The 14,751-nt window shown below is 39.3% G+C and overlaps 1 protein-coding gene across 2 annotated transcripts in view; it reads left to right on the top strand.

The window, feature by feature from the left end:
* Positions 1–11,531: 11,531 nt before the first annotated feature.
* LOC114684068 (ankyrin repeat domain-containing protein 26-like) overlaps positions 11,532–14,751 on the top strand; it is a 32,399-nt gene continuing 29,179 nt past the window's right edge. The window contains exons 1-2 of one of the 2 annotated variants that reach the window (XM_037206543.1): positions 11,532–11,715; positions 12,574–12,766. In XM_037206543.1, the coding sequence (XP_037062438.1) occupies positions 11,592–11,715; positions 12,574–12,766 (317 nt within the window). In that variant the 5' untranslated portion in view covers positions 11,532–11,591. The remainder of the gene's footprint in view (positions 11,716–12,573; positions 12,767–14,751) is intronic. The other variant, XM_037206542.1, reaches the window with a different exon arrangement.

Genomic DNA, 14,751 nt, shown 5'->3' with positions numbered 1-14,751 from the left:
TATGTAATTTCTAAGTATGCAATTTTAAAATTGTAAATTCTTTTAATCATCCGAACAGGCTAGGAATGTTTGTGTTTTTTTCTTGTTATGATTGTCCCAATAAGAAAATGAAAATACTCAGAAGGCAATACTTAGATGCTGAACTACCATCCGGACTCCCAAAACATGGTCCTGGAGCCTGTGTGCTTATTCCCACCACGTCCCTTAAGTAGAGGAATTGATTTAGGCAAATAGACTTAGAGGCACAACCATTCTGTATTCTCATCTCACTTAACACGGGACTTAGAATAATGAATGTAATAAAACAAGATCCCCATTTAACTAGCCCACCTCTACCAAATATTTTAAATATGTTAATGGAGTGATAACTGTGTGGCATAGAAATAGAAGAAAGAGAAGAAACCCAGCTCAAAAGCCCAGAGAATATTTTGTTTTTTAAACATTACAAAATGATTTATTTATTTTATGAGCATTGGTGTTTTGACTGCATGTATGACTGTGTGAAGGTGTTGGATCCTCTGGAACTGGAGTTACAGACAGTTGTGAGCTGCCATGTGGGTGCTGGGAATTGAACCCCATTCCTCTGGAAGAAGAGCCAGTGCTCTCAATCAATGAGCCATCTCTCTAGCCCCCAAAAATATTTTCAACAAAATCATAGAAGAATATTTTCCTAATGTATATAAGAAGCCTATCAAGGTACAAGAAACATACAGAAAACCAAAGTGATTGGATCAGAAAAGAAAGTCCCCTCAGCACACAATAATCCAAACAGTAAACATACAGAACTAAGAAAGAATATTAAAAGCTCCAAGGGGAAAAGGTTAAGCAATACATAAAAGCAGACCTATTAGAATTACACATGACTTCTCAATGGAGACTCTAAAAGACAGAAGGGCCTGGGCAGATGTGCTGCAGACTCTAAGAGACCACAGATGCAGGCCGGGCAGTGGTGGCGCACGCCTTTATTCCCAGCACTCAGGAGGCAGAGGCAGGCGGATCTCTGTGAGTTCGAGGCCAGCCTGGTCTCCAAAGCGAGTTCCAGGAAAGGCGCAAAGCTACACAGAGAAACCCTGTCTCGAGAAAACCAAAAAAAAGAGAGAGAGAGAGACCACAGATGCTGCCAGATACCCAGCAAAACTCAATCACCATAGTTAGAAGAAACATTCCATTATAAATCCAAATTTAAGCAATATCAATTTACAAATCTAGCCCTATAGGAGGTACTAGAAGGAAAACTCCAACCTAAAGAGGTTAACTACATCTGGCCTGCCCCTCACCAGCTACAGCACTCAGGAGAGAGGGTCCTATACCTTACCGGGGCAGCACAATAGAGCTGACCCTGTTTGCAGGGGCGTGGTCGAGCTGTCCCTGAGGACCTGAGAATGAGAACACAAGAAGTAAATAATCTCAGACCATCAAAATGGAAAGAAGGGAAACACATACGCATATGCACATGCACACGTGAACACACACACACAAGGGAAGGGGAGAGATTGTGGGGAGAAGGAGCCAGCCAAAGAAACCTACCAGAGCTAGTGAAAGAAAAGCACCCTGAATCTGAGACCTGAACCAGTGAAAGAAGCGCTTTAGCCCTGAACCTAGAACCTAAGAAATACGCCCTGACCCTGAAACCAGTGCCAAAGAAACACACTTTGTCCCTAGAATCAGAGCCAGTGAAAGAAATACACCCTGGCCCTAAAATTAGAGCCAAAAGGCTAAAAAGGACAAGTGAAAAACACAGTTTGGCCCTGAAATCAAAGCCATCTCAGCTCCTGACCAATAAAACTAACCAATCCCTGGACAGGAAAACTAACCAACCCTTGAGCAGAAAATCTTCTCCCTGGAGAAAGTTCAACCCCAAGAAGCCCTGTATAAGCCCTTCTGTCTGTTGAGTTGGGGGCTGTCCTTTCCCACACTGGCAGAGGCAGCCACTCTCCTGGATGCCTCCTTCCCAAATAAATCTCTTTCTTTAAAAAGTCTTGGGTGAAGATCTTCATTCGCCTGCACAGAATAGAATAACCTTGCTGAGATGTTCCCATAGGGGACGGAGCAGGAAAAACCTTGCTGAGACATGCCCTTATGGGGGCTGGGCAAGGTGCACAAGAACAAAAGAACCTTGCTGAGACAGACTTTTCATTAGGGGGGCTGAGCAAGGCGGAGCAGAAAAAAGTAACAAGTTTTTGCCAGAGCCAGAAGAGATTGCTACATTTCTGCACGGGTTTCCCCTTCAGCAGAGTGAAGCAGAAAGAGCAACATCTTGGACCAGAGAGAAGAAGCGGAGCTCTGCTGGGAAGACCCCTTTAGAGGGGAGGAGGAAGCAAAGCTCAGCTCTAAGGGCTCTATCCAGGAGATGAGCAGGATTGCTATATCCTGTGGGTAGACCATCCCCCACCACACCCCAGCTTCAGATATCACTTGACTTCCCTGCAAGTTAGGTACATTTCCCTCAAGGCTAAGCTGTCCTATTGCGACTCCAGCCTCCAGAGAGTCTTATGGCAGCTCTAGGCTTCCTGATAAGTCAGGATGCCTTTCCCTCCAGAGCTGTAACACTCCCAGATGGTTCATATCCTGTGAACAGGGGCATATCTGAAGAGGCAAAATAAGTGAGGAACAGGCTGAGGTATGGGTGAACTGGCCCCAATAACTACCAGTGCGATCTAAAAAAAAAGAACACAATCCAAGTGATGCACGCCCAAGGGATGATTCCTCTAAAATAAGCATGGCTGTGGCTGTCCTTGCTCTCATCCTTCCTGTGGTCACTGATTGACACTCTGTTACTCTTGCTTAAACCTTGCATTTTAATCTTGTAAGATTTATGTCTTCTTGGAAATCTAATGGTTTCAAACTCCTTATGACAGGTCTTCCAGCTAACTATTATTACTGGAAATATGAAGCCTCCTCTTTAAAGGATGAACTAGGGAGTTTGACACAAGCATATCAAACCATCACTTCTCCTCTTTTGTTTCCAAGATCTCATGTTAGCATCATAGTACGTCTGTTAATCAGTTAGAGATAACTACAGAGAAGTCTCTGAGTGTCTGTCTCTCTGTCTTTGTCTGTCTGTCTGTCTCTCTCTCTCTGTGTGTGTGTGTGTGTGTGTGTGTGTGTGTGTGTGTGTGTGTGAGTGATCTGCTCTGTCTCTATTGTGGATGTCTCTTCTGTGTGTCTGTATGTGTCTGAATTTGTGCCTGTTCCTAAAAAAAAGTACTTTGCTCTGCATTTCTTGAACAACACATGAAAGAGCATGAGAAGGGAATGAAAGATTCTTTATACAAATCTTCAACAGAGGTTTTGTTTTTGTTTGATTTTAGAAGGGTCTCACTGTGTAGCCCCAGCTGGCATGGAACTCACTGTGTAGACTAGGCTGGTCTCTGACACAGAAATCCACCTGCTTTCCTGTGTTGCTGGAATCTCTCTGTAAACAGCACTGTGATACTGATACAAATGGAAGAGAAATGTCCCTAGTGGACTGAAGCCAGCATAGCTCCCGGAAGGCTTCATTCTGAGTCTAGTTTACATTTTCCTTTTATACTCTAAACCACAAGGTGGGGCCAGTAGGTAAGGAAGTGGGCTTTCCAGGCAGAAGCAAACCTGCCAGCTAGAATTTCACTTCTTGAAGGCATAAATTACAGTTGACAGGTTTAAGTTTTTGTGATCAGGCTCCTGAAGGCAATGGCTGACTTGGAGCTGGGAATTTCCAATTGCCTTTGCTCCTCTCCGGAATAAGAGTTAGAGAGTTAGCATTAGGGTTAGGGTTAGGGTTAGAGGGTTAGAGGGTTGGGGGTCTGTGGCCGTTTGAAAGAAACTGCCCCACAAAGGGAGTGTCACTATTAGGAGGTATGTCCCTATTGGAGGAAGTGTGTCACTGTGGGGGCAGGCTTTGAGGTCTTCTTCTCAATCTTCCCTCAGTGTGACAGTCAGTTGACTTCCTGTTGCCTGTGAGATGTAGCACTCTCAGCTCCAGCACCAAGTCTGCTTATGTGCTACCATGCTTCCCTCCATGATAATAGTGGACTGAACCTCTGAAACTGTAAGCAAGCCATCCCAATTAAATGTTTTCTTTATAAGAATTGCTCTGATCACGGTATCTCTTCACAGCAATAAAAACCCTAACTAAGACAGGGTCCTAATCCATAACCTTTATGGGTTAAGGTTTTAAAGGTGTTATGATTAGGGTGTTAGTATTAGGTTAGGGTTAGATTAGAATTAGGGTTAAAGTCTAGAAATGCATCCACTTTTAGATTTTCAAGTTTGTTGGAATACAGATTTTTATTTTTACTTAGTGTTTGTTGTAATGTCTCTTTTCATTTCTAATTTTATTAATTTGGATATCTTTTTCTTTTGAAGAAAAGAAGTGAAATACTTGCACAGTGAAACTCTAAAACACTGAAAAAGAAATTGAAGATGTCAGCCAGTCAGTGGTGTCGCATGCCTTTAATCCCAGCAGTTGGGAGGCAGGAGCAGACAGATCTCTGTAAGTTCGAGGCCAGCTTGGTCTACAGAGTGCGTTCCAGGACAGGCTTCAATGCTACAGAGAAATCCTGTCTTGAAAAAACAGGAAAAAAGAAAGAAATTGAAGATATCAGAAGATGGAAATGCTCATGGATTGGAAGGATAAATATTGTTAAAATAGTCATCTAGCCGGGCTGTGGTGGTGGTGGTGGTGGTGGTGGTGGTGGTGGTGGTGGTGCACGCCTTTAACCCCAGCACTTGGGAGGCAGAGCCAGGAGGATCTCTGTGAGTTCAAGGCCAGCCTGGGCTACCAAGTGAGTTCCAGGAAAGGGGCAAAGCTACACAGAGAAACCCTGTCTCAAAAAAAAAAAAAAATAGTCATCTTATCAAAAACAATCTTCAGATTCAACCAGTTTGGGATTGGATTTAAGAACTGTTTCATTATATGTAACCCATATCTGACACTGTGAATCAGGCCAAGAATGTGAGACTAGATGGGTCACAAACTTACGACTATTATACAGCTAAATGAACATAGTAATAAAACTACTCAATGACATATTGCTATATCCATAGATCATATTGTTGTATCCATCACTCAACTTTCACCACAGAAGCAGCTTACAGAGATGGAAATTAAGAAAGAGAGTGGACAACATGCAGAGAGTGAGAGACTTTGGAGCCCTCAGCCCTAAATGGGATGTCTTTATCAAACCCCTCTCCTCAAGGTTCAGGGATCTATGTGTAAAATGAAGTGGAAAGACTGTAAGAGCCAGAGGTGGTGACAACTCCAAGGACTGATGCACATAAATTGTGTCAGCACGCACAAGACCTGCACAAGCTCAAGCCAGACAAACTCTCAGTACAGAAATAGGAAGTGGGCATAAAGAAGCCATCTGCAATTGATAGCTGCTGTTAGAAGAAAAATCCGTTTTCTTCAGTGGCTTGATGATCCACACTCCAGGACAGGCCCCCTGCTCAGGAGTAGTCAGCCAACACAAACCAGACTCCATGGTTTTGTGTTTGTTTTAAGGAAGAAAGAACATGAAATTGGGTACATAGCATGGTAGGGGAATCTGGGAGGAGTTGGAAGAAGAGAAAGAATGTGATCAAAATGTATTGAATGGAATTTTCAATAAATAAAAAGGCTTTTCAAAAGAAAAAACCCTCACTGGTTTCTTATATTGATTTTGTATCCTGCTACTTTGCTGAAAGTGCTTAGCAGATGAAAGAATTTTCTGTTAGAGTCCTGAGGATTTTTAAAGTATAGGATCATATTTTCTGCAAGTAGAGGTAATTTTACTTCCTTTTCTATTTGTCTCCCTTTAATGTCATTCTCTTGCCTCACTGCTTTTTCTGAAACCTCAACATTGTGTTGAGTAAGAGTTGAAAGAGTACGTCACTGACTCATTCCTGATTTTAGAGAAAATGATTTCAGTGTTTTCTCATTTAACATGTTTGCTGTATATAGCATTTACTACATTGAAGTATGTTTCTTTTGCTGATATTTTCTTTAAGACTTATAAAGAAATGTTGATATTTTTCAAAGTTCTCTCCTATAGCTATTCAGATGATTATATGATTTTTGTACTTGAGAGTAACTATATACTTCATTTGTTGATTTGAACTATCCTTGTATCTCTGGAATGAAAGAAACTTGGTTATGGTATATGGATTTTTTTTAGTGTGTTGATAAATTTAGTTTTTGAATATTTTGTTTAATTTTTATCTTCTATTTTTAACTTTGACAACTTCATGTTGTGGGATATTTGTACAATGTGTGAAGATGTATTGCTGTGATTGGTGTAATAAAAAGCTGACTGGCCAATAGCTAGGCAGGAGAGTATAGGTGGGAGTTCTGGGCAGAGAGAGAACCCTGGGAAGCGGAAAGACAGAGTCGCCAGCCAGACACAGAGGAAGCAGGACGGGCAGTATGGAAATGAGATCACAAGTCTCATGGAAGAACATAGATTTAAAAAAATATGGGTTGATTTAAGTTACAAGAACTAATTAGGAACAAGGCTAAGCTAAGGCTAAGCTTTTATAATTAATAAAAAGTCTCCATGTCATTATTTGCAGGCTGGCAGTCCCAATGAGAAAGTATTACTACAAGTAGGTTTTTTATTTGTTTCTATTTTTTAGTAATTTTTAAAAATTTGCCAGAAGCTAGAGTTATCTGAAAAGAGGAGCCTCAGTTGAGAAAATGCCTCCATCAGATTGTCTGTAGCCAGAGGTGATGGATCATTAAAAAAAAAGTGTGCTGTAGACACAACAGGAGTACACATGTATGAACAGTCTGTAGCAGCACATATAAGGCCTACACAGACTCAAGCTAGATGGAGTCCCTGCACTGAGAGGGGGAAGCAGACACAGTTCCCACTCCTCACCAAGAAGTTACCAGCAACTGAGACCCACCTGTGAAGGACAAATCAGTTTTCTTCAATGAAGTCTCACTGGATATATTATTCAGATTTCATGGTAGGTTCCAAGCTCAGAAGTGGTTGGCCAACACACAATGAACTAAATGGTTATTTTTGTCAACTTTTGTCTCATACGGCTTTGTTTGGGCTTTTTTTTTTTTTTTTTGTCTTATTGGTTGTTTGCTTATTTATTTTGGTTTCTGTATTTGTGGGTTGCTTTGTATGTTTCTTATTTTTTTATTTGTTTTAAATGGAAAAAGAACATAAAACTGGGTGAGTAGGAAGATAGTGATCTTGAAGGAACTGGGGGAAGGGAAAACATTATCAAAACATATGAAAAATGATTTAAATTAAATTAACCAATAGAAACAAATATTTAGTAATAAATTTAATAAATGAAAAATTTACTACATAGCACTAGTAAATTTTTGTACCATAAAAAAGAGAGACTTTGGGTTTTTTTTTGTTTTGTTTTTTAGACATATTTTGTATATTTTAAAGAGACTAAGTGTCTCAGTTAGGGTTTCTATTGCTGTGATAAAACACCATGCCCAAAAGCAACTCAGGGAGGAAAGGGTTTATTCCAACTTACTCCTTGTAGTCCATCTCCCAGGGAAGTCAGAACAGGAAGTTAAGGCGGGAACCTCTAGGCAGGAGCTGATATGGAGGCCATAAAGGAGTGCTGCTTACTGGCTTGCTCAGCCTGCTCTCTTACACCACCCAGGACAGCCTGCCCTTGGGTGGTACCACCTCCTGTGAGCTGGGACTAATGAAGAAAATGCCTCCCAGGCTTAATTACAGACCTAGATTATGACAGCATTTTCTCAATTGTGGTTCCCTCTTCTGCAATAATTCTAACTTGTGTCAAGTTGAAAACAACAACTTTGGATTTCATTAGTGTCTACTGTGGTGTCATCCTTTTATATCTAATTGTATTAATGGAGCTTTTCCTTTTTTGGTTGGTTTGATGAAGGGCTTCTCAATCTTGTTTATATTCTCAAAGAACCAAATCTACGTTTACTGATCCTTTGATTTTGTTCTTTTCATTTCTGCTTCATTAATTTCTGCCCTAATCTTTACTACTTTCATTCTGCTAGTTTCTGCTTTTCCTTATGTTTCTATTGTTTGTTTTCTTCTTGCTTTTGATACAGCTTCTCATGGAGCTCAGCCTAGCTTCAAAATCACTATGGAATCAGGAAAAGGACACCCCAGTCTCTTGCTTCTACCTTTGAAGTGTTGTCTTGTGTTTGTAGGATCTGAAGCAGCAGTTCTCAACCTTCCTAACGCTGTACTCTTTAACACAGTTCCTCATGTCGTAGTGACCCCAACCACAAAGTTATTTTCATTGCTACTTCATAACTGTAGTTTTGCTATTCTTATGAATTGTAATGCAAATATCTATTTTCAGATGTCTTAGGTGACCCTGTGAAAAGGTCATCATTCAACCCCCAGAGAGGTCATGACCCACAGGTTAAGAACCATTGATCTGGAGGAACATTAAGTCATTAGAGATTTCTTTTTTTTTTCCAGTATGGGCAACCACAGCTATGAGCTTTTCACTTAGAACTGACTGTTCTGTATCTGCTTCTGTTTTCATTTTCATTTAACTCTAGAATTTTTAAAACTTCTTCCCTGCTTTCTTCAAGAACTACTATTTATTCTGAATGTATATTGTTCCAGTTTGTGTTTTTAAGTTTCTATAGTTATTCTTGTTGCTGATTTCTAGATTTATTCCGTCATAATCTGCCAATAAATGGAATTATTTCAATTAATTTTTTATTTGTTAAAAATCACACTAAGAAATTAGCAAAAAACACTATACTGCTTAGTGCTAAAAAAAAAACTAACAAATTCATACACAAAGCTCAAGTAAATACAGAAACAATAGTCCCATGCAATGAATATCTGTATTAACAAAAAACACTGAAGAATTTTCACAAACTTGATGTATTTAATCTCCTTGCAACACCGGATGCAGCAACTACCAAGGACCACATGACAAACCTTGCCTGGAACTCCCAGAGGCCTCTGCGCCCAGCCATAGCCCACACTCCGCCAGTCCCCGCCTCCCCCAGCCACCGCAGGACGGTTGAACTCTCCCGTCGGGAGGATCAGGCTAGAAGCCACTGTGAGCTCTTGTGGTTTTTGGTGAAGAGGTGAGAAATATGAGCTGCTATATGGTTTTGGAAAAACTTATAAAGTGCACTAAAATGAATTCAAACTTTTGCTTTCGTAAGTCACTGTAAAATGCAGGTGTATCAGTTTAACCATTGTTCAGACTCCAAGGGAAGGGGGGGGGTGTTAATGTGTAATAAAAAAGTAAAGCTCTGTCTATCATAGACTACAAAATCCAAAGTACCAAAGGTGTCACTAACTTGGATTGTACGATGAGTGTTTGTAGGTGCATGCGTAAACAGATAAAAACATGCCCATTGAGGAATTTCTTTGGGGTTGGGGGAGAAAGTGAGCTTCCACAAATTGCCTATATTTATTGTTACTTTATTTTTTAAAATATTTTCAAGATTCGGGGGTGGGGGTACTACTCGGTAGGTAAAGTGTTTGCTTGTCAAGCGTAAAGGCCCGAGTTTGGGTCCAGCGCCGGAAAGCTTGGGTAGGAGGCTCTCAGACTCAGAGGCTAAGTCTAGTCTAAAAATAGATAGCAGGTTCAGAGAGACCAGCAGTTAGGAACACTTGGTGCAGTCGCCGCAGAGAACTGGGGTTTGGTTCCCAGCATTCGCTTGTCGGCTCACAACCGCCTGTAACTCCAGGTTCAGTGGATCCAATGCTCTCTTGTGATCTCCAGGCCCCCAAGCATGCACGTAGTACACAGACCTACATTCGGGCATTCGCACATACAAGTAAAGTTAAAAAAAATGATTAAAGGAGCTGGAGAGATGGTTAACAGCACTTGTTGCTCTTCCAGGAAACCCACGTTGGGTTCTCGGCATTGACATAGTTGCTCACAATCATCCTTGAGTCCAGTTTCAGAGAATCTGACACCTTCTTCTGGCTCTGCAGGCACCAGGCACACACATGTGATGCCCACACGACATACAGGTGAAACACTCATACATATGCACAAAATAAATATTTTTAAGTAATTAAGGTAGGGAACAATATATGAAACCATCAGACTGACCTCTGGCCTTCACATGTGCTCATATATGTGTATACACCACAAACATGTGCATGTGCACATACACAAATATTTGCAAGATTCAGAAATTATTGATTTTAACAAGAAATTAAACACGGTTGGAGATACTACATTCACAGTATATTACAAAACACACGCTGTGGAGGCAGAATCCCTAGGTTCAAATTCTTGTTTAGCCACTGATCTGCTGAGTGGCTTAAGTAAGTGTTTCTCTTTTTTATTTATTTTTTTTTTTTTTTACACTGGTTGATGGAGGGACAGGTGCTTACCACATGCCACATGTGTGGAGGTCAGAGGACAACTTGTAGAGTCAGGTCTCCCCTTCCATCCAGTGGGTTCTGGGGACTGGACTCATGACCTCAGGCCTGGCAGCAAGTGAGTGCATGTACCTGCTAAGACATCTTGCTAGCTCAGGACCCCAGGAATCTTTCTAATTCATTTCTTCATAATGAAACTAATGTGCAACCTACCTCACAATACTATGAGGACTGAAATGAATTCAGCACATGCCCAGTGCTTAGAATAATAAAATATAATAATTGCAAAGTAGGTCCTGAGAAAGCTGTCAGTTAAAAAAATATTTCCCCCATATAAGGATTTAAATAATATTTTCCAAATTGAGTTTAATTCTCATGAAAGCTTATTTTACTAAAAATGACAATAACAACTAAATACCTGGCTTCTGTCTATTTGACAGTGAAGGTGATGTTGTCTTCCTCTTGCTTAGACTGAAAGTTTGGTCTAAATTTGTTATGTTATTAGTAATAATAGCCTTTGTCCCTTAATGTTGCTCTTTCCATTACAGGTATATCACCCTTGCTGTTTTTGAATAGTTTGTAAATATTATCAGTGGGGCAAATAAAGAAGTCACCCTAATGAAGTTACTTTTGAATGATTCGTAAATTTTATGAACAAGATAAATAACAAATGTGATTTTATATAAAGTGATACAGGTACAGACACTTCTGTATTTTACAGATTTACTATTTGTCTTAAAAGGATTTTACACTTTGGGGATCCAAAAGGGCAACATTAAAGATAATAGTGTAAGCTGCTGTAAAAATAAACAAGGTAGTAGTTCATTAAAATACATTATAAAATGCAAAGTCATGTTTTTTTTTTTTTTCAAATAAAGGGAAGCTTCCAGGAATGTGGAAGGAAAAGAAGAAAAGGGATAGAGGATAAAAGAGTATAGAGTGGATGAATATTATACATGCATATATATTTATGTGTGGAAATGTCATAATGAACCCCTTCATTTTGTACTGCTAATATATACTAATATAGCAGTATTAAAAGATACGTTATAAAAGATAAGGTGAAAAGAGAGTCTGTTGTTATGTGAAGTCATTTAACTTTTAAAATGAGATTAAGAAACATTGTCTCATGGGTAGTTTCCTTCCGTCAAAAACATCAATTCTTTCCAGAAATCTCTGTGCTTCTAATTACATAAAAGGATGGACATTTGCCTTTTCTGTGCTGATACGATGTGGTAAAAATACTAAAGTACATTTGGAATTGGTGTGACTTATTTTAAAGATCAAAAAGAAAACCCACCTGCTATGGAGGAAGAGTTTGATGACTTAACCCAATCGTCTGAAACAGCCTCAGCATCCAGCAGGTTTCCTTCCCCCAATTATGAAGATCTGTTAAAGCTAATTGAACATCTGAGCCTGGAATGCAAAGGTAAGTCTGCTGTGTCTAGAGCAGCAGCCGCTGTGCACATTGCTTAGCACGGCTCCCCAGAGCACTGATGCATCTTAGTGCACGTCAGAGGCACACTATATACATGTAAGGAGAGTGAGAATCATGCACAGTTAGCTAGGAACTTTATTGTTCCTACTGTATTTTCCTCAGCATGAATGAATGGTGCACAGCTTTTTTAAGGCCACTGTTTCTCTCTTGAGTGTTTACTATGAATAGGTCAGGTTTGTCTCTACCTGGAAAACTGTGAATTTATTCTTATGGGTAACATTTTATATTTTCATGTTATTAAAATTTCCATGTGTTTGTGCATTATTTATATGTGGTCTATCATCTATCTGTCTATCACACACACACACACACACACACACACATATATGTTCATGTGTGTGGATATTTCTATTTTTATCAGTATTTCATATATTTGATAAAATAATATTCACTTTGTAAAATGGCATTTTATTTTAACTAACACATAGGAAAGTATCTTTACTTATATTTATGAGGCTTAGTGTAGCATTTTAATACGTATGCACAATGTATAATTACCAAAACATAGCTTTTGTATATCTATAACCTCAAGTTTTTGCCACTCCTTTTTCGTCAGAACATTGAATATTCTCTCTCCCAGCTATTTTGAAATATTTAATTATGTTAAGCATAGCTATCCTATTGTGCTATGTGGTCATAAAGTGATTCTTCTCATTCAGCTGCTTAGTGCCTCTTTACGTGCCTTATATTTGCTCAGTGTAAGAGTGAGTAAATGTGACAGCTTATAGTCCTTCATATACAAAACGAACTCATATACTTTATTTTCATATTGGTTTCTTGCTGACTCAGATTCTGGTAGCCTATTAAAAATCCGAGATACAGTTCACTCATATAAAATGTTAATACAACTTAAAAATAGTCACTGCAAAGCACTCATGGCAAAACTTGGAACTATGGAAAATGAAGTGAGTGGACTACAAAAGAAGCTCTCAGAAGCAGAACATGAAAAAATAAAGCAGGAGCAAGAACTCTGCAATCTGCGGTATGACACCTTGATGTTAAAACTGTCTGAGGGTCAGTCAGGGGATAGCTTAGTGGTAGAATACTTTGCCTAGCATCGGTAAGGCTCTCGGTTTTATCCCCATGGCTACAATAGGCGGGGGTAGGGAATCAAATTTTGAGCTGGTTGTAGTAGTGCTGCACTTGGACAGCAGGGGAAACTGAATCTCAAATTCAAGGCCAAAGGCAGTTTGGACTACGTAAGGAAACACTGTTGAAGAAGATGAAGAGAAGGAAGACAGGAGGGTGGGAAGAAAGGAGAGGAGGAAGGGGAAGAAGAAAAAAGCAGCTTTCTTAGTCTTGTGAAATATGAAATTTTGGCATTGACACAAAAAGTGAGCAATCATCTCAAAGGGAATAATTTATTCTGTAGCCAAATGTCAATAGCCATGGCCAAAATACCAACATGGTCACAATTTTGTGGACGTTTTATAGTAAAAGAAAGGAGGAAGTCACAAAGTAAGGTGTTTTTTCTTTATTCTTTTCTCATGCAATGCATCCTGACCACAGCCACCCCTCCTTCCACTCTTCCCAGTTCTCCCCGCAGATCTACTGCTCCCGTTTCCCATCAGTAAAGATCAGACCTCCAAGGGCTATCAACCAAACATGGCATAACAAGATGCAATAAGACTAGGCAGAAGCTCTGATATTAAGGCTGGACGAGGCAACTCACTAGGAGGAAAAGGGTCCCATGAGCAGGCAAGAGTCAGAGACAACCTCACTCCAGTTGGTGGGGACATTAAGTAGCCAGATATGTAAAGTAGAGAAGTGTCTGCTATTGAAATCACCTACTATTAATGGATTGATGCTAATCTATGTCTTCAATTCCAGTTGTAGATTTTTCCATGAAATTGGGCACCCCTGAGTTTGGTGCATATGTGTTTAGAATAGTAATGTCTTCTTGCTTATCTGTTCCCTTGGTTTGGATAAAGTTTCCATACTCTTTACATCTTCTGATTGGTTTCATTTGAAGTCAATTTTGTCATATATTAGGATAGTGACAGATGCTTGCTTCCTGGTCCCATTCGATTGTAGTACTTTGGTCCAGTCTTTCACCCTGTTTTTAAAGGCAGTGCCTATCTTTAAAACTAAGATATGCTTCTTATAGGCAGCAGAGAGGTGGGTTTTGTCTCTGGATCCAGTCAGTCTGCGTCTTTTGATTGGAGAATTGAGACTGTTGATATTTCAAGTTATTATTGAAATGTGTGTTAGTTGTGATTGTGTTGTTGATTTTTGGTCTTGTTTGTATTCTCAGAAGCATTTTTTTTCTTTTAGCAATTATGGCTTTGTATTCCTTTTTATAGCCTCTCTCCTATGTTCATACTCTTCAGCCTGAAATAATGCTTTTTATATTTTCATCAGGTTTGGTTTGTTGAATATACATTTTTTAGGCTGTCAATATTGTAGAAAGTTTTTCTTTTCCTTCAATCATGGTAGATACTTTGTCTAAGTATATTAAACTTGGCTTGCTGTCACTGGTTTGTGGGACTTGGTATGCATTGCTTTAGACTCTTTTGGCTTTCAAAGTTTTCATAGAGAAATTAACTGTATTCTGATGGATTTTCATTTGTACCTGACTTGCATTTACTTCTCTTGTAGCTTTTGATACACTTTCTTTGTTACTTAGTGTTTTAATAATGGCATGCTATGATGATTTTCTTTCTGTTCTTGCCTATTTTGTGTTCTGTGTGCATCTTATATTCATGAGTGTGTCTTTTCTTAGTTTGGGGACATTTTCTTCTATGACCTTGTTGAAGACATAGTCTATGCCATTAATGGGATTCTTCTTCCTCAACTATGCCTATAATTCAAAGGTTTTAATTTTTAAATGGTGCCCCACATTTCCTGTGTGTTCCTTTTCTGTGTTTTTAATTTTTTCATGTTTGTTGTTTATTTGTTTAGATCCACTATTTTACCTTCCAGACCTGACATTCTGTCTTCTACTTGATTCATTCTATTTGTTAGACT

The sequence above is a fragment of the Peromyscus leucopus genome, chromosome 6 (genome assembly GCF_004664715.2).
Source record: "Peromyscus leucopus breed LL Stock chromosome 6, UCI_PerLeu_2.1, whole genome shotgun sequence".
NCBI lineage: Eukaryota > Metazoa > Chordata > Mammalia > Rodentia > Cricetidae > Peromyscus > Peromyscus leucopus.
The sequence above is the reverse complement of the archived record's forward strand: the minus strand, read 5'-3'. Positions and strand labels throughout refer to the sequence as shown.